Here is a 24,698-nt window from a genome sequence, read left to right as displayed (position 1 = left end):
ATTTTATAGACGTAGAAAATTATAGAAAAGCAGTTGCTTTTTCTATAGCTTCTCCTGACTCTCTGGATGGGACAATCTGTAGAAATGGGGGCTCAGTATGTGAAAGGACAACCCTTTTCTTGAAAGCTTAGATGGGAAACTATGGACCAAATTTCCAAATGTCATAATCAAAAAACACCTTCTGTTAGGGATTGATCAAACTACTATATTATTTTTTTTTTTAAACTTGAGCTTAAGAGTGTTAATGGTCATGAGAAACTTATGGGCAATGTTTTACAGAATCACTTAAAATAGATATCCCCATAAATCACTGTTCAGAAGCTAGAAAAAATCATTGGTGTGTTTACTTTATGAGCTTTACACAGTAAAATTTAAAAAAATTTGGTAGACTTCTCTCTGTAAACTGGTAAGCAGAAGAATTTAGTGGTTAATTCAAATACATTTATTTTGAAAAGTCAGACATAGCTTTAAACATTTATTTTATTTGCGGCAACTGGGGGTAGAAATCATAAAATGATAGAACCACATTCTATCCTAAGCTCACAAACTGCTTCTAAGAAATAGGTTGATGAAATTATAAGCCTTTTAATAGAGAATATAGGTTGTGGAAATGTATATTAATTTGAGACAGATTAAAAAAGTTAAAAAAATAATGTTCTCAAGGTTATATGCAAACAGGCTCTAAAAAATGGAAGGTTGCTGTAAGCATGACGTGACAATAATGATTAGGGCCTTGAACGTGAGAAATTCAGAAAACAGACCATCCACTAGAAAAGCAAACGTAAAAAAAAATTTGTATTTTTTACGCTTATTCTAAGTGCAGGGGTAGTAAACTATTAAGGTTAGCCAACTATTAAGGTTAGCCCGTTAAACAGGTCCAATAACTGCTACAGAACTTTAAACTTCTCTGCTCTTGTTTTTCTTTCATTTTAAACGTGGAAAATAGCTGCTTCAGTGGCAAAGTGCATTGTAAAATGCAAGAATTTTCAAAGAATGCAACTGCTCTATAGCATTCCATTTTAGTCTTGATATACTCATCTGAAGCAGGTATAATGCCTATAAATCGTGGCAATAACAAATTCTGAAATTGAAAAGCTCGCTTCTGCTTTCATAGTATAGATTTGTCCTGAAGACAGCAGGCAATCCAAAGGCAAGCTTGCTTCACCCAGAAAGTGTCTGCAGATTCTTGTTTCATTATAATAACCTAAAAACAAGATCACAGGAAATGTATCAGTGAATAATGGATCATCGACTGAAATTGATTAGCTAGCATAAAATCACCCCTCCACATAAATCTTTCTAAGGAACAATCACCTTTAGTTTGAAAAATACACATGTTTATCCTTTCAGGAGAAAATAATGAAATATTTAAGGTATTCTGTTTGCTAGACAAACGATTCCTTCACGTTCCTAATAAGCCTGCTTTAGGTTTTCTAAAAAATACAGCAGATATACAGCTATTTTACCTTCTTTAGTGGTCTTTCCTGCAACAGAAACCAAATTCCTTTTCAACTTGGGGTCGAGCAGGAACCTAAGGAAAAAAAAATATACAGAGTTAGCATTTCTCCATTTTAAAGCTGCATAAAGAAACGTGATAAAGTCACAGTTGCCTTTCACAGTCACAGAAAAACAGCTTTGGAGAGGCAACTGGCAAGACAGTCCTCCATCTTTAAAGGAAAGAATCATTCTAAAGCTCAACTACATTAAAGTCCTTGAGCTCAAATTTTATTTTCTTTTTGAGAATAGCCTAAGCATTGGGAATTGTATTCTTTTCCTCATCCAAAATCTTGCTCTCGAGATAGTCCTTCAGATCTTGTAGAAGAATCTTTGTTTGACAAAGATATTTTCATAAACTCCTGGGCTAGGGGGTACCTCACAATTCTGCTACAGTCAAATGAGTCTGATGAGTCTATGTGCTGTAGACCCATTAGGTCTCTAGCTCATAGGTGGGCCACAGAAAGATCCAGAAATGCAAATACTTCAAGGAGTTCTTAAGGATGAATGACTTTTATAATTAGGTATGATTTATTCAAAGTGTAAGAGAGCTTAAAGGGTTATTAGAATCTGGTAAACTAAAACAGGTTTGTTATGGGCCCTAATTCTGGGTTTTAGCAAGAAATCCAGCTGCTACATGACCCTGGGTAACAGTGCAAATTTCCTCCATCACATCTGTAGATAGTTGGAAAAGCATGATTTTTTTTTTTTATTAATCCATTATTTTTGGGGGGGTACACCAAGTTCAGCCATCTGTTTTTATACACATATTCTCGTATTCCCTCCCTCCTTTGACTCCCCCCACCTTGAGTCCCCCCCACCCTCCCCATCCCAGTCCTCTAAGGCATCTTCCATCCTCGAGTTGAACTCCCTTTGTTATATAACAACTTCCCACTGGCTATCTATTTTACAGTTGGTAGTATATATATGTCTGTGCTACTCTCTTGCTTCGTATCAGCTTCTCCTTCACCCCCTGCCCCACCCAAACCTCGAGTTCTCCAGTCCATTCTCTGCATCTGCGTCCTTGTTCTTGTCTTGTCACTGAGTTCATCAGTACCATTTTTAGATTCCGTATATGTGAGTTAGCATACGATATTTGTCTTTCTGTTTCTGACTTACTTCACTCTGTATGACAGACTCTAGGTCTATCCACCTCATGACATATAGCTCCATCTCATCCCTTTTTATAGCTGAGTAATATTCCATTGTATATATAGGAAAAGCATGATTTTTTATGAAGAAAAATTTGTGGTCAGGACATCAATGGTGTTGTCTTGAACTGGTCTTGGCTTTCCATTGCTATTGTCTTTCCTTAGTGTTATTTTTAGGTTCTTGTTAGCAATTTACTTTCAGTTAACTCTACAACGTGAAGTAACTCATGTTTATATGAAAAATATTTTGACATTACATTTTTTCCTAAAACTAGACTTTTAGGATTGTATAAATTGTGGTTCGAATATACTCATCATATTGCTTTTGCTAAAGAAGATGTGTTTATAACTCCTCTAAGATTTATTTGGTCTGTATGTGTTGAATTCAGCCACACGTCAGCCTCGGTGCCCTTTTCCTTTGAGTTCTTTCTTTGCTTTTTCCGAATAATTTCTTTAAATTATCGCTCATGGATTTTGCACACAAATGCTTATGTGACCTATTTAGTTCATATTTATTGGAATGTTTCAAAGTATATTCAGGATAGAAGGCTTTCATGTTCTTTCTCACCAAGGAAGTTCTTTTTTACGTTTTATAAAAATGAAGATATATACAACCCACCTTATTGCCAAAGGGGACGTTATATAACACATTTTCATTGTGGGCCTTTTCATTACCTAGAAATACAAACTCTGTTACTATATCTTCACTCATTCACAGTTAATAATTCCTTTATTCATTTAACAATTCATTTAATAATTCCTTTATTCATCACTTAAAAATTTCTATGTGCAAAGAATAGGATATGGTTAAAGAGAAAAAATATTAAAGAGATAAAAAGGGCATGTTTAAATAGCACTGTTGGCTAGTATGTATAAATTTCTCCTACGCATATAGATTGACTAGCGTAGGATACTGAGGAGTTGCTTCAGCTCAGAAAGAATCCAACACCTTTGAAAAATAACCTCCACTCGATTACAACTTTTTCTTGTTTTTCTCTTCCCCATTTGCCAGGATCAGGCCATCACAAAGCACACTTTTTTTTAAAAAAGTTTGTTCCTACTACTCCACCTCGGCCCATGCTACTTCCTGCTTTTCTCACAGGTATCTCACTTTCCAGCCCAGACACACGCCTCAGTGCTATTTCCTCTCCACTCCCTGTCAGTGCTGTGCTTCAGGCTGGAGGCAGTGCTTCTAGCTCATCGAACAGCCCCCCAGCTGGCCTGCAGCTTCTCTCTACCCTCCCAACCTTCTGCACACATGCCTCCCCCATCACACTAAAGTGAACCCCTCCAATTACTCATTCCAATTTCATTAGCTCTATCAACCTCTCCCACTTATCAAGCATTAGCTCCATTTACATAAATGATCATCAGTTTGTATAGTAATTCCCCGTGATAGAATTCTTATCTACATTTTACAAATGAGGGAATTGAGGCTTGAAGAGTTTAAATGACTTGCCAAAGGTCACAGCTAGTAAGTTCTGAAGAGCCAGGTCAGTGTTCAAAGCATGTTTCTTTTACTATATCACAATGCCTCTAGCATTGCTGTTCTAGAATCATCTTACATTTATTTTGGATGTCAAGTGGTTCTGCATATAAAATTAAAATCTCTGTGAATTTTTACACTGACCAGCTTAATCATATTAGGCTTACATTAATATAAAAGTTGGTTTACTATGAGCTTTGCTTAGCCCTAAATCCTTCTATAAACACCAAAACTTACCGTTTGGATGGTGCACAATGGTGAGGTTATCTGCAAGACAAAAAAAGCACATTCTTCTGAGTTTTGCTCAATATCTATTAAGATTGCTTCTTCTTATTGTTTGACTACTTCTTTTCTTTGAGGCGACTAGGAAGTTTCACAACTGGATTTAAAAAATACTAACTCCAGCCACTAAGTGTGAAACTATGTCTTTTATTACTTTTGTCCTTTTTCCTCTGACACTTGTCCCACATTATTATTTGAGATATATTTGACACAATAATAAAATAATAAAAGCTTCCTACTCTGCTTTGATATTCTTTTAGCCTGAGCTATTTAAGTAGTTTTAAAGATTAACCTTATGCAGAACTACTTACATACAGTACAATTCATATATTTTTAAGTGTATAGGTTGATGACTCGACAAATCTATACAGCACATACCTATCACCCCTGTTGGCACAGAGAATACTGCATCTCCACAGAAAACTCCCATGTACCCCCTTACCTCAATTCTCACCCCATCATTACCCCTGGGTTTTTATAGATTTGTTTTATCTAGAAGTCCAGCTAACTGGGATCTTACAGCAGGTATTCCTCTGTGTCTGGTATCTTTACTCAGCATAGTATCTGTGAGATACATTCTCGTTGTGTGTGTAATAGTAGGTATTCTTTTTTACTGCTGAGTAGTATTCCATTGTGTGAATACATCACTATAATTATCTAATCTCCTATTGGATATTTGGATTGTTTCCAGTTTCGCTATTATGAATGAAACTGCTATGAACTTTTGTGAACATGTTTTTGAATGTTTCCACCTTTTATTTCACTTGAATAGCTAGGTTATCTATCGACAGTAAGTGCACATTTTTAAAGTTGTCACAACACTTTATACTCCCACCAGCAACGCATGCAGTGCATGTCCAGTTCTTCCACATTTTAATTGCTTAACTTTGACAATATTAAATTCGATTATCTGAAAATGTCTCTATTTCAACAAATTTTTGAAGGTCATTTTCCCTGGATATACAATTCTAAGTGGTCATTTGTTTTTCTTTTAGCACTTTAAAGATATTATTGTACTGTCTTTAGTCCTCCATGTTTCTGATAAGAAATTAGTGAATGTGGAATATGCTTATCCTTTTCCCTCTACATGTAATGTGTCTTTTTTCCTCTGGCTGCTTTCAAGAATTCTCTTTATCTTGACTTGAAGTAGTTTGACTATAGATTTTCCAGATGTAGTTTTCTTAACAGTTACGCTAACTGGAGTTTTTTGAAGTTCTTGGAACAGTTTGGAGGTAATTTACATTAAATTTGGAAAGTATTTGACCATTATTTCTTTGAAAATGTTTTGCCCCAAACTCACTCTTTTTTCCTCTGGGACTCTGATTACATGCATGCTAGACTGTCTTATATTGTCCTACATGTCTCTGAGGCTCCATTCATTTTTAAAGTTTTTTTACCTCCCTGTTCACCATATTGGATAATTTCTATTGATCTGTTTTCAAGTTCATTAACTCTTACTTTAGCTATAGCCAATCTGCTGATACGCTCTTCTGATAAATTTTTCATTTTTTATTGTAATTTTAATTTCTACAGATTTCCATTTGGTTCTTTTATATAGTTTCAATTTTCCTGCTGAGATTTCATATTTATACACTCCTTAAAATCATATTTTTCATTAATTTAAGTATGTTCATAATTTAAAGTCTTTGTCTGCTAAGGTCAACAATAGGACCATCTCAGGTTCAGTTTTTTTGTTTTGCTTTTTTGAAATTAATTAATTTATTAATTAATTGGCTGTGTTGGGTCTTCGTTGCTGCCCGCTGGCTTTCTCTAGTTGTGGAGAGCGGGGCTACTCTTCATTGTGGTGCGCTGGATTCTCATGCAGTGGCTTCTCTTGTTGCAAGACACGGACTGTAGGCAGGCGGGCTTCAGTAGTTGCAGCACATGGGCTCAATTGTTGTGGCTCACAGGCTTAGTTGCTCTGCAGCATGAGGTATCTTCCTGGGGCAGGGCTCGAACCCATGTCCCCCGCATTGTCAGGTAGATTCTTAACCACTGCACCACCAGGGAAGCCCTCAGGTTCAGTTTTTATTGATGGCTTTCTTTTTTCTTTTCTATGAATTACATTTTTCTTTTTATTTATACCTCTTCTTTTATTAAAAAAAAAAAAGCCCTGAATACTGGACTTTAAAGATAATCTGTTACATATTCTGGATTCTGTAATATTCCTTTGATAGGAATATTGTGTAGGTTCTTGTTTTCGTAGGCAGTTTGATTACTGGCCTGAATTTGTGGTAGGCTTGGTTTTCTGTTTTTTTCATTGCTGGCCTATAATAGCGCAAGATGTTTCCTAAGGCTTTCAGTAGGACTAAGCCTACAAACTCCGCCTTCCACGGGGCTCCTAGTGGGGCTTGGCTTTAGGCTTTGTTGGGGCAAGTCTAAAGTAGGTCTTACTCTAAGTAATAGTCCTTACTTATTACATCTCTTGGGTGTCACAGTAGGATGCCAGGTTGTTTTAACAAAGTGTTAAGGAGACCTTTCCTCCCTGGAAGGGCAGAATTCAGACATCCCCAGTTTGGGTTTTCCCTGACTCTGCTCAATCTCCAGTGTCTCTGTTCTGTCTTCAAAGTGCTACTATCTTGTATGCCTTGAGTGGTCTTGCCCTGCACGTGTACAGCTCATCTCTCAGCCATAGACTTGTAGAGTCCCTCACTCCCTCTGAGGCTACTTCTCTACGCATCTACCTCTTCTTCAATGACCCATCATATGCATCCCTGCAGTTTTGGCTGCCCTGAACTCTGAATTGCACCCCTCAGTCTGACAGGATTGCTTGCTTTGCAGAAATTGTAGTCAGAAAATCAGTTTCCTGGGCAACCATGAGAGACACCTCATACATTTTGTTTTTCTCTGGGATTATAGTCTTAGACTGCCTATTGTCTACTCCCTGAAATCAGTTGCCTCACATGTTTTGCCCAGTATTTGTAATCTTACAGTGGGAGGGTTTGTCTCGTACTACTTATTCCATTTTGGCTGGAAGAGGAACTAGTTAATTCCTAATGATTAAGAGTATTAACTTTGGATTCCAATAGACATAGGTTGTAGTCTCTAATCTGTGTGTTTAGGGGCTTCTTAGTTTCTCAAATTCTGTTTCCTTATTTATAAATTGGGACTAATGCCTATCTCAAAGGGTTATTAATATGTATAATAGATAGCTAATAAATATTATCTACGACTACTTAATGTTTCTTAATAAAATTATTTACATATTTTGTAATTTTACACATTGTTAAAATTTTACTCTTATTCTACATTGTGATGGAGGTCTATAGAACTCAGTTATCTGTAAATTAGTCTTGTGTTTAAGACCTTAATTATTTTACAAAGTATATTTCTGTTTTAGAAAACAGAGAGATTAAAGAATTCTCTGTGGAAAAGTAGATAACAACCCAATAATATAAAAAAGAAAATGAATTTTAACATGGTGAATTTTAGCACGAAGTACTAGCTGAAAGCTATGCAACATTATTGAAAATGGAAGAGATGGAAGCTTTCAAGCTTTGCTAGTGGTTGTTAGTTTTTAATTGTATGTGCAGGGGTAGGGACTTGGGGACAGAGTAGTCAGAGAGTGACAGCGTAATTTATTTTCAATTTTGGAATGTGTTGTTTATCTTTGGAGAAGATTTACCATCTTAATAATGTTTGGTTTGTGTTAACATTCAAATGAGTGCTTTTCCCCCTTGGGAGCAACTGTTAATTATTAGCAAGGGGAATCTGCGTTGCAAAGAAGCATCATAGCTTCAGGAGAAGGCAACATGAAATTTATAAGTTAAAATGATCCACATGTGGACAACTGTGAGAACTGACTATATTGAGAAAACTCTACCTTATTAAAAAAAGTGTGACTCAATAATTTAATACCCTATATAATGATTCATACAGAAAAAAAAAAAAACTGAAGCAGAATTATCTTATTTGCAATTTACATAGAAATCAAAGGAAAGGAAGTAACTAGTATTTATGGGCCAGAGAAGGTGAAAAGTACTTTATCTGTTAACTTGTACAACTGCTTCCAGATATATGTATAATTATTTCAGTTCTGTAGACAATGACCCTGAGTACCAAGGATTAAGACACTCTTCCCAGTTTAAGCAGCTGGGAAGTGATAGAGTATAGATTTAAACTCAGGCCTGTTTGACTCCACCATCCTTGCATTTTCCACTTCATCACTCTATTATTTTTGAACAGTAGGCAAATTTTACTTACTGTAGGCATTTTCTTCTTCTGGCCTTTTCCCAATAATGCAATCCCGTAATTGGCGTAGTTTTTCCTTAATGAGAGAAAAACCAGGAAACAGAAGTCAAGATTCACAAATTTGTCATGAATCAAGATGAAAACTCTAACCACTATCACCAGTACCACCACTACTACTTAGTGCTAATTTGGTACTTAAAATGTCCCAGTCACCGTCCTTGATACTTTACATGTACTATTTTATTTAATCCTTACAACTTCATCAAGTGGATAAAAAATGTCATCATCTCATTTTACAGCTATGGAAATTGAGCTACAGAGAGATTAAGTAACCTTCCCAAATCACACAGTTGTAACTGGTAGAGTCAGGGTGGGAACCCAGAGCCCAATTCTTTTGGGAGCTGTTTTCCCAATTGAACACCTGAAGCATCTACATTGGCTATTTGGTGTCCAAAAGCAGGAGGCCAACACAATGATTGCTGCTGCTTGGGCCCATATTCAGCCTCCGTAGGGTATGTGCCTGCCTAGAAATTCCTTCTAAGAATCAGGGGCTCAGAAGCAAATGATTCATAACTGGATTTCCCTTCTTAACATCTGTGATCTGTCTTTGCTTTCCAAATGTTCTACATTGACCACCTATTAACTTTTTAACAGAAAGGTAAAACAAGCTAACGTTCAATAAATCTTCTTATAGAAGAGAATCTAGTGTAGCACTTTTCCTAATGATTGCCCCTGAAGCCTAGAAACCACTTTTCCTGAATAGAGTTGTTTTTGTTGCCTTAAAGATCCTCTCCTATGAGTAGAGTAAATACTCTTCTTTAGGGACTCACTGATTGTGAGCAGGAGTGAGGAGAGCTAAAGGCAAGGTTTTCTCAACCATCTCACTTTCAACTCCAGGCATTCTACATGGGTCTTCATTATTCTAGTAACTCTTCTACTACTAACTCTATGTTTGTGCCATTTTCCTCTTATTTTCCTAGGATAATATCTCTGTCAATAATAATATAACTTCATAGCTACTTCTGATAGATTCATCCTCAGGATACAAATGAATATTTTTGTAAACTACAGGAGTAATATTGAAAAGTGTATGGGGATGAGTGTGTGTTGGGAAAACAGGGAGAACATTTATTTTTTGTTGTTTTGACTTTTGTTCAGGCCCTTATGTTAAGGACTGACTCAAAAAAAAACAGAGAAAAAGCTCTTTGACACTGGTCTTGGCAATGACGTTTTGGATATGACTGAAAAAGCACAAGTAAAAAAAAGCAAAAATAAACAACTGGGACTACATCAGAGTGAAAAGCTTCTGCATGGCAAAACAGACAATCAAAATGAAAAGGCACCCTGCGCACTGAGGGAAAATATCTGCAAATCATATATCTGATAAGGAGTTAATGTCCAAAATATATAAAGAATTCACACAACTCAACAGCAAAAATTCCCATATAACCTGATTAAGAAATGGTCAGAGGAACTGAATAGACACTTCTCAAAGAAGACATAAAAATGGCCAACAGATATGTGAAAAAATTCTCAACATCACTTATAATCAGGGAAATGCAAATCAAAACTACAATAGGATCTTACCTCAGAACTGTCAGAATGATTACCATCAAAAGGACAAGAGGTAAGAGATAAGGTGATGGAGAAAAGGGAAGCCTTGTGCAGTCTTGGTGGAAACGTAAATTGGTGCAGCCATTATGGAAATCAGTATGGAGATTCCTCAAAACATTAAAAATAGTACCACCACAGAATTACAACTAACTGCTGAACAATCATCAGCAGAAAGACACTGGAACTCACCAAAAAAGACACCCAACATCTGGAGACAAAGGAGAAGCCGCAATGAGACGGTAGGAGGGGCACAATCCTGTTAAAATCAAATTCCATAAATGCTGGGTGGGTGACTCACAAACTGGAGAACAGTTATACTGCAGAAGTCAACCCACTAAAGTGAGGGTTCTGAGCCCCATGTCAGGCTTCCCAACCTGGGAGTCCGGCAACGGGAGGAGGAATCCTCAGAGAATCAGACTTTGAAAGCCAACGGGATTTGATTGCAGGACCTCCACAGGACTGGTGGAAGCAGAGACTCAACTCTTGGAGGGCACACAAAAAATAGTGTGCTCACCAGGACCCAGGGGGAAGGAGCAGTGACCCCATAGGAGACTGAACCAGACTTACTTGCTGCTGTTGGGGGTTTGCCTGCAGAGGTAGGGGGCAGCTGTGGCTCACCGAGAAGAAGGGGGCACTGGCGGCAGTGGTTCTGGGAAGGGGCTCATTGGCATGAGCCCTCCCAGAGTCCAGCAGTAGCCCCACCAAAGAGCCTGTGGGCTCCAGTGCTAAGTAGCCTCAGGCCAAATGACCAATAGGGTGGTAACACAGCCTCACCCATTGACAGACAAGCAGATTGAAGTGTTACTGAGCTCTGCCCACCAAATCAGATTAAAGTCTTACTGAGCTCTGCTCACCCAGCCCTACCCATCATCAGTCACTGCCATCAGGAAGCACCCACGAGCCTCTTAGATAGCTTCCTCCACAAGAGGGCAGACAGCAGTATCAAGCAGGATCAGCAGAATTTCATCTTGTGGAACTGAAAACCACAGTCACAGAAAGATAGAGAAAATGAAAAAGCAGAGGATTTTGTACCAGATGAAGGGACAGGATAAAACCCCAGAAAAACAACTAAATGAAGAGGAGATAGACACCCTTCCAGAAAAAGAATTCAGAATAATGATGGTGAAGATGATCCAGGACTTTGAAAAAAGACTGGATGCAAAGATCAAAAAGTTTACCGAAGACCTAGAAGAATTAAAGAACAAACAAACAGAGATATGCAACATAATAACTGAAATTAAAAATACACTAGAAGGAACCAATAGCAGATTAACTGAGGCAGAAGGGAGAATAAGTGACCTGGAAGACAGAATGGTGAAAATCACTGATGTGGAAAAGAATAAAGAAAAAAGAATGAAAAGAACTGAAGACAGCCTAAGAGACATCTGGGACAATGTGAAACGCACCAACATTCGCATTATAGGGGTCCCAGAAGGAGAAGAGAGAGAGAAAGGACCCGAGAAAATATTGGAAGAGATTATAGTTGAAAACTTCCCTAACATGGGAAAGGAAACAGCTACCTGAGTGCAGGAAGCACAGAGAGTCCCAGGCAGGAGAAACCCAAGGAGAAACATGCCAAGACATATAGTAGTCAAATTGACAAAAATTAAAGACAGAGAAAAGTTATTAATAGCAACAAGGGAAAAATGACAAATTACATACAAGGGAACTCCCATAAGGTTAACAGCTGATTTCTCAGCAGAAGCTCTGCAAGCCAGAAGGGAGTGGCATGATATATTAAAACGGATAAAAGGGAAGAACCTACAACCAAGAATACTCTACCCAGCAAGGATCTCATTCAGATTCGACAGAGAAATCAAAAGCTTTACAGACAAGCACCAGCTAAGAGAATTCAGCACCACCAAACCAGCCCTACAACAAATGCTAAAGGAACTTCTCTAAGCGGGAAACAGAAGAAAAGGACCTACAAAAACAAAAACAAGACAATTAAGAAAATGGTAATAGGAACATACATATTAATAATTACCTTGAATGTAAATGGACGAAATGCACCAACCAGAAGACACAGACTGGCTGAATGGATACAAAAACAAGACCCATACATATGCTGTCTCCAAGAGACCCACTTCAGACCTAGGGACACATACTGATGGAAAGTGAGGGGATGGAAAAAGATATTCCATGCAAATGGATATCAAAAGAAAGCTGGAGTAGTGATACTCATATCAGATAAAAGAGACTTTAAAATAAAAAATGTTACAAGAGGCAAGAAAGGACATTACATAAAGATCAAGGGATCAATCCAAGAAGAGGAGATAACAATTATAAATATATATGCACCCAATATAGGAGCACCTCAATACGTAAGGCAAATGCTAACAACTATGAAAGAGGAAATCGACAGTAACACAATCATAGTGGGGGACTTTAACATCCCACTTACACCAATGGACAGATCATCCACACAGAAAATTAATAAGGAAACACAAGCCTTAAATGACACAATAAATCAGCTTGGTGTAATAGATATCTATTGGACATTACATCCAAAAAGAGCAGATTACACGTTCTTCTCAAGTGCACATGGAATATTTTCCAGGATAGAGCACATTTTGGGTCATAAATCAAGCGATGGTAAATTCAAGAAAATTGAAATCGTATCAAGCATCTTTTCTGACCACAGCAGTATGAGATTAGAAATTAATTACTGGAAAAAAATGTAAAAAACACAAACACATGGAAGCTAAACAATATGCTACTAAATAACCAAGAGATCACTGAAGAAATCAAAGAGGAAATCAAAAAATACCTAGAGACAAATGACAATGTAAACACAATGATCCAAAACCTATGGGATGCAGCAAAGGCAGTTCTAAGAGGGACGTTTATGGCAATATGATCCTATCTCAAGAAACAAGAAAAATCCCAAATAAACAATCTAACCTTATACCTAAAGAAACTAGAGAAAGAAGAGCAAACAAAACCCAAAGTTAGTAGAAAAACTGGGACATTTGTAGAGACATGGATGGACCTAGAGACTGTCATACAGAGGGAAATGAGTCAGAAAGAGAAAAACAAATATCGTATATTAACACATTTATGTGGACTATAGAAAAATGGTACAAATCAACTGGTCTGCAAGGCAGAAATAGAGACACAGATGTATAGAACAAACATATGGACACCAAGTGGGGTAAGTGGGGAGGGTTGGGGGGTAATGAATTGGGAGATTGGGATACCAAATTGTACACTCTAAATATATGCTGTTTATTGTCTGTTAACTGTATCTCAATAAAAGTTCTTAAAAAAAAAATAGTACCACCACATGATTTAGCAATCCTACTTCTGGGTATTTATTCAAAGGAAATGAAATCAGGATCTCAAAGAAATAGCTGTACTTCCATGTTTACTGCAAGCCAAGATATGGAAACCACCTAAATGTCTATCAACAGATGAATGGATAAACAAGATGTGGTATACATGTATATATATGTATGTATATGTGTATATATGTATAAATACAATGGAATATTATTCAGCCATGAGAAAGAAGGAAATCCTACCATTTGTGGCAACGTGGATGGACCTCAAGGGCACTATGTTAAGTGAAATATGTCACATAGAAAAAGACAAATACTGTGTGATGACACATGTGAAATCTAAAAAAAGCCAAATTCATAGAAACAGAGTTGAATGGTGGTTATTGGGGGCTGAGGAGTGGAAGAAATGGGGAGATGCTGATGTTGGTCAAAGCGTACAAACTTTCAGTTATAAGATAAAAAATGTTCTGGGGATCTAATGTACAACAGGACGATTATATTTAATGGTAGTGTATTACATATATATTATATTTAGCAACTTGAAAGTTGCTAAGAGAGTTAATATTGTATGTTTTCATCACAGCAAAATGGTAATTTTGTGAGATGATGGAGGTGTTACCTAACGCTATAGTGGTCATCATTTTGCAATGTATCAAATCAAGTATATCAAATCAACCCGTTGCACACTTTAAATTAAGACAATGTTCTAAGTCAATTAAATCTCAATAAAGTTGGGAAAGAAATGGAAAAGAACTGACTGATTCTTCCCACAGTCCTCAGGCAGAGTCATGAACTTTGGGCTCTTATGGAAAGTGGTCTTAGTGTGTGTTCTTGCATTTATGGGTTAAATTTTTTTGTTTTGTTTGCATGAGCGCTTACTGTATTCACTATCTCATTGTCCCTGTGTGTTAGATAAGCCACATCGGTCTTGGAGTAGTTGAGTATAGACCACCTTAAATTCTTTCTAAAACAATATTGAATATAAGTACACAAATAAAACAGAAACCACCAACGGTTTAATAAAGGAACTAGTGAAATCATTTCCAAGAAGGTATTTAAGTTGGATCACTTTAAATTGTAAACTTTATTATTGAAGGGTCTAAGGAGGTCAATTGACTCATCTCAACAAAACTTATGTAACATTTTCTAGCATTGCTAGAAAAGTGATTTGCAGGTCTGACCTTAGGCACATTTTACCCATTTCCAGATAGGAAGGATGCTTGATGGTGATGGCAATGGTGTGGACTGAGAAGCAACGTTGTAGTTCTGAGCATGAACAACGATCTGTTCCAGAACTCTACAATCAGCATTCTTAGCATTTGTTTGGCAAAACAACTGCCCTCATTTAACACTGCAAAATCTTGACCAGGTCCAGCCACCCAGCCACAATGAGAGCTATCCTTAAAGACAGGTGATTTCTGACATGGCATGTGGTCCCAGATGTATAGGGAAAGTCCCTTGCCTACACTATATCCTGTCTATATGACATATTCTTTGAATCACCATTGTGATTCATTTCTCTGTTGTTTAAAAATGTTTTCTTAAGCATTATTTTTAAATAAAGATGATCCCTTGGGAAAGGTAGCATATTAAGCTATTAATGATTATTGATATTTTGGCCTAATGTAGCTAATGAAATGGCTGCCTGAGAACTGGCTTCTAAGGTACTGGGGATTTATATGATGAGAAGGGAAAAACTGGTGAAATATTTGGGGAGTGGGAAGGCCTGCTGGGTAGATAGAATACAGTCCTGATATCCTTCACTGTGGAATGTCACTGGTGTATATTATATTACACATATATTATATTACACATATAGTATATTTTGTTTTCATTCTCCTCTTAGAACCACCTACTCCAATACCCTCTCAGGATGTAAATTATGTTTATAGAAGACAAGCTTATCTGAAGTTAACACTCTTGGCATACTTTCTCTGTAAATCCTGACTGATATATACATATGTATATATATGCAAATCATAAGATATATATTTATATAAGTATATATTTATATATATGCAAATTCTGATATATATGTGTGTGTGTGTGTATATATATATTTATTTCTCCAAAAGTTAAGGGGAGGAGAAGATAAAACGTATTAAATTTTACTTAGGACTATTGTCTGATATGATTTCAATCATTTTCTTGTTCCCTTTAAGTCTGGTCTACATAATACATTCTTCAGAATTCTGAGCATGTTAGTGAAAAGATGCTTCACATTAATTTCAGCAATGAGATTTATAAAACATGCACTTTACTAAGGAAAGCCTTATAAGTTGATTAGGTATTAGCTCTGATATTCTCAGTCTCAGCATTGAGTTCATCAGTGGTTTGTAAACGTGAAAACTGGATATTGTCAAACTTTTAATTGGTAGTTTAGAACCTCTTTTTTTTGTGGCTAGTTAAAAAACAAAAGAACAGTTACCTGTATTTCTTGTTAAGACTAAACATTTACATGTGAGGAGCTCTGCACGTGAGGGGATGTTCCAGAAAGGACTGGGGTCTGTATTACCTGCTGAATCATTTCCAGGCCAGTCTTTCCCATCTGCCAGAGTTTAAATTTCTCCAGGGCTTCATCCATGGAGAGTTCCCCATTCTTGACTTTCTCTTGCAGGAGGATGAGTTCCTCCTGCCCAGCAGTGAGGCAGTCCTTTACGGTGGAAAAGGCTTGACTCTCCATCCGAGATCTGTCTACGATATGAGGGAAGAGTATTTTAACGAGAAATCTATGTATGACAACTGGAAAAAAAAAAGCGCTCTGAAAAATAAGCAGTTTGAGTTTCTTGTTCTAGCTAGTCTATAAGCAGTTACAGAATAAATCAGTACAAATTTTTTAATGAGTTCCTTTCCAAGGATTGTCATGCCTCAGAGCTAGTGTTATGGGTGAAAAGAATGCGTCTCATCCCTGAAAAACATAAAGGGATGAGGAGAGAAAGAACAACAGCGAAAGTTCTGCACTACGTTGGTGGTAGGCAGTTCCAATTTCATGTACTTTAGTGAGGATTACTTTTGACTAGGTGCACAAAACACTTCACATAGGGCCTGCTGCATGGCAGGCTAAATAAGAAAGAGTTAACGCTATTATTACTAATAAATATCTATGGAATAAACACAATCTCTCCAGCTTTGAGCAAAGAGATCTCAACCCACATCCAAATGTCACAAGAGGTGTAGGATCATTTGAGAACGTATTCCTGCAAGATTTAAAATAAATAATTGCCGGTCCTTTTGTAGCGAATGCCTTTCTTTCCAAAAGAGTTTATTTTGGAGACTGCTGTGTATTATTTGCTTGGCACAGTGAGAACATTCGATGGTCTGATGTCTCTTGTGCGGCCGCTAATGGCACACCAGACACTGGCCCGAGGTACAGGGAGAGCAGATTGAAGACCATGGGTGAGTCAGTGTTTTATTTGCCCCACACAGAGCTTAAAGACATAAATGAAGCTGTATGCTTTTAGGGACTCTCTGTACTCTGCAGGCTATCCCAATCTATGCCACTCCCTAAAAGTCTCTGGATGACTTCACACCTGTACCACCTGCCTGGCTGCAGGACTCATCTGAGTTTGTAACTTCTCATTTACATATTTCTATTAAGTCCAACATACTTATTGCATTATCTCAGCAGGGATTGGGTGACTCAGCGGCAGCGCAAGTCTTATGCACTATCAAATCCAAATATGTCCAGAGTCTAGAAGGAGAGAAGAGGTAGTCCTGTCAAGCTGTAGGCAAGTTGGTAGTAAGTTGAGTATATCCCTGGAGAAACTGCTCATTACTGGGAACTCTTTTTCAAGGAAGAAGTGGATCAATTAGACTGTATCTAGACCAGATTGAAGGGATTTGGGAAATGGGGAGGGCATTCAAATTCTATAGTAATAGATTCATTGATAGGATTTGTTAGTCTGAAAATGAGAACAAGTACTTGACAGCAGTTTTAAGTATTTGATGGGAACTTGAGCCCTGGGGCGGTCTTGGAATGACCTCTCATGTCCCTTTCAGTTTCGAGATTCCAGCAGTGAATCTTGCAACGGGGCACAGAGAGTGGTCCTTGCTGTAAATATTCATATGCACATAAAACTGCTCCAAGGCCAGTCATTCTGATTCCCACGGGGGCTTTCTTGGCTTGTCTTGTCTCTTCAGAAGTCCTATTCCCCCAGAACTAACAAGATGTGAACAGATTCTATACTCTAAGTCTTTTCTTTCAGGGATGACCGAACATGAAATCCCAAGGGAATTAGAGAAGCAAAAGTCAGCCAGAGGGCTCATTGGTTCAGCAGCCAAAAGCACAGATAACAACTGAGATCTTGCTTCTTATACCACTTGCTTTTTATAGGCCTCCACACTCCAATTCGTAAGATGCCATTTGCAGAAGAATCCCATGTGCCACTCCTGCCAGAGTGCGGAGGTTTAGCATCGGCATTTAACAGCTATGCCATTTAACTAGCACCTCACTTCTGTCATCCCTTTGCCGAAGTGTGAATCCATTTTTATCTCAAATACCCATGCAGCTGGATTTTCTGCTTTTATAGAAGTTATCTCAAGCCAAGCCTTCCCAGAAAATGGTACCAACTTCAGTTTCGTTATATGTGCAGGTTTAGCTGAATTCAAAAAATATTAAATTCTTTAAATAATATTCATTTCATTCATCCCTTCATATTTCAAATTTCAGCTACTAAAATATAAGTAAGATGACTTTTTGCGGGGGGTGAGGCAGGGTTCAGTTTTGCATGGTTGTGCAGAGAGAACAAAAGAACAAAATTTAGGAGTGGCAGAAGTGCCAGGCAGATTGAGTCCTGAAAGTGAGCTGTTTACAACTAGACTAATTTTACATACATCTACTTTTTCTTCCTTTTTTTTTTCCACACTAAAAATATTAAAACCAATTGTCTTGATAATTACTATTAGGCATGACATGCTGCAAAGAAAAATGATCAGGTATTTTACCACCTTTCTTCCTAAGGGCAGACTAATCAAACCAAAACATGCAACCTGTAATTTTTGGTAGGCTGTGCAAAGTTGCTTTATTGCATCTGGATTACTATTTTATGGGGGATGGAAGGGTTTTTCCTTCCTCCTCAAATTTATATTTATTATTAATTTATTTTCATAAGAATTAGTATGAGTTTAACATAATTTTCATTGAAAAACATTCGTGAGACTATTTGCACATATGGCAGACTCTTTTTCTCACTGTAAAAGCTTCAAGACAAACTACAGTTTCTAAAGTTTTAGTTCCTTTCAGATCAATTTTTCTTTACAAGATTTTCCATTTGATCAAGTTTTGGTCAAATAAACATCAAGCAACCTGTCTGGTGGACATATGAATCTAGAGATTAGGTAAGAAAGCAAATTGAGCTTTTCATAAAAATTCTTTCTATTACCAAGTGACTGCCTAGAAGAACATTTTTCCTGAAAAACTGAAAGTCAACAACTTGACTGGCCAACACCAAAGGACTTAAAATGTGAAATATTTACTTAATAAATATTAGGTAGTCATTAAAATAATAATAATGAACGAAGAGTTTGCTTATTATACTCGTACAAGGACAGGTACAAAAGCAGGATGCAAAATTGTATTTATGGTAAAATTTTAACCATAAAAATGTTGTACATATAGTAAAGCATGGAGGGACAGTTTTAAAGATGATACAGGTCATTCTATTGTGATGTTATCAAAGGTGATTACCTTTTTCTAATTTCCAACTTTCTGCAATAATACTATATTGCTTTTACAATAAGAAAATTTCTCCCACTTGGCTAATAGGTTTCTCCATGGAATACACCCTTCCAAGCCCTGACAGATATACAATAGCATGCCAGACCACACTGTACTATCTTACCAAATTATTTTGTGAGCAAATGGAACAAACTTGAAAGTAATAGGACTTAAAAAAAAATCAGTGACCAAGGTTTAAATCTGATGCTATTTTTTTTTGTTCCATATCTAGGAAGTTGGCAGCAAATAAGCTCAGGATCTCATGACCAAATTAGGAGATACTTGGAGTGTTGACTGATTTGTATCTTCCAAGCAAAGTATCCACATCATCTTAACTGAGGGCTGCTACTGATGGGTCTTCTCGTTGACTAAACTTTAGTCAGGCTCCTCTGAGTCCTCTTCCTAACTAGGGCTCACCTTTTGTACTCCCATGTCTGTCTTTGCATTGCTTACTTTTCATAAGAATCCTGCTGTTGGTTTAGCTAAAATTCCCCACCCTTGATATCTGATCACCTTCAATATCTGTTTGGGTTCCTTTATCTTCCATGTTTCCGCAGGTGTGATCTGATCACTTGGCCAGCCTTGAGTAAGAATCCTGTTAGGTCAATTTAGCGAGAATCTCTCTCATCCCTGATGTTCTCAGTAATTTTCCATCCACGTCTCACCCCCTTACACACTTTGCTCCTGGGTTATAAATTCCCACTCTTCCTTGTTATATGCAGAGTTGAGATGAATCTCTCTCCCCTATGGTAAAACCCCACAGCAATAGTCCCTATATTGTTGATATAATCCCCTGAATAAAGTTGGCCTTACTGTTTGACAAATGGCAGAATAATTTTTTCATTAACAATATATTCTTTGCCATTTCATTTTAATTGTAGATTTAGAAGGTGATTCCCCACCCCCATCTAGAAAATACAGATGAGTACTGAAAAAGAAAATAACTATCACTCACTATTACACTCTTCAGAAATGTGGAGTATTAACATTTTGATGTTTCTCCCTTTTAAGTGTATATTTCTTTCTTTTCTTTTTCTTTTTTCTGAACTAGGTTTATACTGGTATGTTTCCTGCTCTTTTCTCTTATTCATATAGCCTAAGAATGTTTCCATGCCATTAAACATTCTTTGAAACATGAGTTTTCATGGCTATATTATATTCCAAATTTTGTATATTCAATAAAGTTTTTAACCATTTTCCTACTGTTGGCTATTTTTTAAAATATTTATCTATCTATTTATTTATTTATCGGCTGTGTTGGGTCTTTGTTGCTGCACACGGGCTTTCTCTAGTTAACGGTGAGTGGGGGCTACTCTTTGTTGTAGTGCGTGGGCTTCTCATTGTGGCAGCTTCTCTTGTTGCAGAGCATGGGCTCTAGGTGCGCAGGCTTCAGCAGTTGTGGCACGTGGGCTCAATAGATGTGGCTTGTGGGCTCTAGAGTGCAGGCTCAGTAGTTGTGGCACACGGGCTTAGTGGCTCTGAGGCATGTGGGATCTTCCTGGACCAGGGATAAAACCTGTGTCCCCTGCATTGGCAGGTGGATTCTTAACCACTGTGCCACCAGGGAAGTCCTACTGTTGGCTATTTTTTGTTTCCATTTTTTCCACAGTTACGTATTATTGGTGCTTAAAAGTCTTTAACATAAATCATTGGTTGTATTGTTGCTTATTTTCTTCGGATAGACTCCGAAAAGTCTAATTTTTGAGTTTGAATACTTTTAAAGCTATTGATACTTAGTGACCAACTCCCTTCCTGAAAGTGTGTTGTTAAATACACTCTCAGCAGTTGGATAAAGGAATATCTGTTTTAATGCACTTTTGATAATATTTTGCAATATTATCAAATAATTTTATAACCTAAACTATTTTTTCACTGTTAAGTGATTCTTATGCCCATGTAATGCTAAATACTGTAGCTTTAAGCACTACATAAGTAACAGTACTAGACCTTAACACACATGGCAAGTGGTGCTGTCTTTATTTTCCTAAATGGTTGTCTCATTTCAGCTCTTCTTATTTATCACCTTTATGAATTTAGAAGCATTCTTCCAAACTGTTGTGTCTCCCCTTAAAGGAAAAAAAGTCTGTTCAAAATGACTGGGATTTTCTTAAATCTACAAATTATTTTAGGAACAATTTAGACTAATCTACCCCGTGAGAAAATGGTATACCTCTCTCTTTTTAATAGGAACTTTTTGTTTTCAATGTATAGTGAATACTTTTTTATTTCTTTTATGATGTCGCCAAACTAATATTGCTGGTACACACACAAAAAGCAAATTATTACTGAATTATATTAAACTGCTTTAAATAATTTTTGAGTCACAATTGATTATATCATGGTTTCTAGGCATGTTCATATATCATCTAAAAGATAATGAAAAAGTATTTTCTCCTTCCCAATAGTTACACTTTTTATTTTAGATTCATATGTTATTCCAGTTGCTAGAACCTTCCAGAATAATGATAAGTAAAAATATTGATAATAAGCCTCCTTACCTTGTTCCCAGTCTTGAGAATAGCTCTATTCTTAAACAAGTAAGACATTCCTGATCATGCTGAGAAATTATCCTCTTTCTTATTTTGCGGGATTTAAAAAAAGCCCATGAATAGTTGAACAATAATGATTTTATGTCTTTTTCATCATTAACCAAGATTATCATGTATTTCCTTAATGAAATAACTAGCACATTATATTAATATTTCTACTACATGGTTCATACAATATAAAAATTCTCTTTTATTTGAGTTTGAAATAACTCAGTGACAAAACTTGTCCTGGGTTATCTTTTGAGTTAAAACTTAGTACAAACATTCCTTAGTTATCAGTCTAGTAATACTTAAAAAATTCCTTTCATCACCTGACATGATTTTTTAAATAAGCTAACTTTGTTTTATTAATACACTCTATTATTTACAGTAGTTTTAGGTTCACAGTCAAACTGAGTAGAGGGTACAGAGATCTCCTATATACCTCTAGTCCCACATATGAGTGGCCTCCCCTGTTATCAACACTGCCCACCAGACTGGTATATTTGTTACAACTGATGAGCCTGCATTGACACATCATTATCACCTGACATAATTTTGTTAATTAGCATTTCTCTTCGAAAAATCATATATATATTTTTTAATTTCATTGGAGTATAGTTGATTTACAATGTTGTGTTAGTTTCAAGTATACAGCTGAGTGATTTAGTTATACGTATACATATATTCATTCTTTTTCGGATTCTTTTCTCATATAGGTTATCACAGAATATTGAGTAGAGTTCCCTGTGCTATACAGTAGGTCCTTGTTGGTTATCAATCTTATATATATTAGTATGTGTATGTTAATCCTAAGCTCCTGATTTATCCCTTCCCCCCACCACATTTTCCCTTTGGTAACTGCGTTTGCTTTTGATATCTGTAAGTCTATTTCTGTTTCGTAAATAAGTTCACTTTTATAATTTTAAAATTAGATTCCACATATGAATGATATTATATGATACTTGTCTCTGACTTGCTTCACTGAGTATGATAATCTCTAGGTCCATCCATTTGCTGCAAATGGCATTATTTCATTCTTTTTATGGCTGAGTAATATTCCATTGTATATATGTACCACCATCTTCCTTATCCATTCCTCTCTCAATGGACATTTAGCTTGCTTCCATGTCTTGGCAATTGTAAATAGTGCTGCAATGGACACTGGAGTACATGTATCTTTTCGAATTATGGTTTTCTCCAGATATATTCCCAGAAGTGGGATTGCTGGGTCATATGGTAGTTCTATTTTGAGTTTTTTAAGGAAACTCCATACTGTTCCATAGTGGTTGTACCAATTTACATTCCCATTAACAGTGTAGGAGGATTCCCTTTTCTCCATATCCTCTCCAGCATTTATTACTTGTAGACATTTTGATGAGAAAAGTCACATATTTTTATATACAAGAAAATAAAACAATTCCTCTTATTCTATATACTGACATCTTCTCATGACTGGTTTTCTTACTGGTGTTTTTTCTTGTTAGATTTGCCAGAGTATTTGCTAATTTATTCTTTTTAAAGATAAACTTTTAGATTTAGTTAAAATTTCTTGTGTTTTCACATCTGTGAATTTTAAAAATTCTGCCATTAATTTTTAACTCTTACTAGATTTATTACATTAGTTTTATTCCATAATTTTTCCCCCATTGTGTCTAGTTTCTTTGTTTTCCTTTTCTCGTTTAATAACTTAAGATTTAAGGCTATGATGTTGCCTCTGCTTATAGTTTGTTTGCTAAGCATTCAATTTTGTTTTAATTTTCTTTGCCTTCACAGGTTTTTTAGAACTTCTTCAGGTGTTTTTCATTTCTGTTGTTAATTCTTTAAAAAGTATACTGAGATCAGAAAGTGGGCTGAATAGGTCATTTTTATTGTTTTTAAAAAATCAGATATCATATTATCAATTAAGGGCTTTGAAAACTGTGCAGTCTATTAAGTACAAACTTATATTATCTTAATTTTTTATATACCCTTTTTTTTTTGCATTTTTACTCTTTTATTAAAGAATCAAAGTATTTATAACCTCTCACTACTACTGTGGTTTTTGTCAATTCTTTTATCCTACCACATTTTATTTAAATATTTTAATGTTTTAATATTTGCCACATAAAAGAACATGGATGACATGCTTTTATTTGGATTTTAGAATTTAAATAAATAAAATGATTTTCTTTGTCTAATACTTTTGCCTTGAAATCTATTTTTTCTAAAATTAAGATTGAAAACAACTCCTTTATTTCTGTTTCTTTAAGCAATCATTAATGACCATAAATTTTCAACTTTTCTTTAGTTTTTTTTCTTACAGTATATCTTCAAAAAGCAGGATATAGTTTGATTTTGTCTTTTATCCAAATTTGAATCTTCATCTTCTATCAAAGAAAATATATAATGTGGTATTTGGAACCAGGCAAGCATGGTATGTCTCACCCCACCTTCGCAAACTTCAGTTTGTCTACAAAATGAGGATAAATAATACCTTTAATTACAGGTTAAAGGAGTTAGTTAATATGTGTAACATGCTTTATAATATTCCAGGCTTGTTCAAAAGCCCAGGAAATTGTAGAGATTGTTGTCAATATGATTACCTGGAAGAACAGGATAGTAGGAGATTATAAACATGGGCTTTAGAGTAAAAAAGAATTAAGTTGAAATTCCACCTCTACCACTTATTAGTTCTGTGAACTTGATTACAGATAACCAATCCATCTTAAAAAGGAAAATAATATCTACCTCATAAGTTAGCTGTGAGAACTTGATCTATGGTATATAAATGCTTCACACAGTGCCATTTGCCCTCAGTGATTGTTATTGCTCTGTGAGGATGTTTAACTGACACGTGTTTTCATAACTGCTATTCTAATCATAATCTTATTTTGTATCCTTTTTTTTTTGCCTTTTAGTTTTCATCTTTTGCTATAAAGATTAGATAGATAGACAAATAGATATAGAGTATAT

General features: G+C 36.2%; 1 protein-coding gene across 5 annotated transcripts in view; it reads right to left on the bottom strand.

Moving 5' to 3' along the window:
- Positions 1-846: 846 nt before the first annotated feature.
- BANK1 (B cell scaffold protein with ankyrin repeats 1) overlaps positions 847-24,698 on the bottom strand; it is a 316,505-nt gene continuing 292,653 nt past the window's right edge. For all 5 annotated transcript variants that reach the window (XM_057727798.1, XM_057727799.1, XM_057727800.1 and 2 more), the window contains 6 exons: positions 16,015-16,193; positions 8,617-8,680; positions 4,369-4,398; positions 3,265-3,320; positions 1,467-1,531; positions 847-1,204 (listed from right to left, as the gene is read on the bottom strand). In XM_057727798.1, the coding sequence (XP_057583781.1) occupies positions 1,472-1,531; positions 3,265-3,320; positions 4,369-4,398; positions 8,617-8,680; positions 16,015-16,193 (389 nt within the window). In that variant the 3' untranslated portion in view covers positions 847-1,204; positions 1,467-1,471. The remainder of the gene's footprint in view (positions 1,205-1,466; positions 1,532-3,264; positions 3,321-4,368; positions 4,399-8,616; positions 8,681-16,014; positions 16,194-24,698) is intronic.

This window comes from Hippopotamus amphibius, chromosome 3, assembly GCF_030028045.1.
Source record: "Hippopotamus amphibius kiboko isolate mHipAmp2 chromosome 3, mHipAmp2.hap2, whole genome shotgun sequence".
Taxonomy (NCBI): Eukaryota; Metazoa; Chordata; class Mammalia; order Artiodactyla; family Hippopotamidae; genus Hippopotamus; species Hippopotamus amphibius.
Note: the sequence above shows the minus strand (reverse complement) of the source record. Positions and strands in the feature narration are given on the sequence as shown.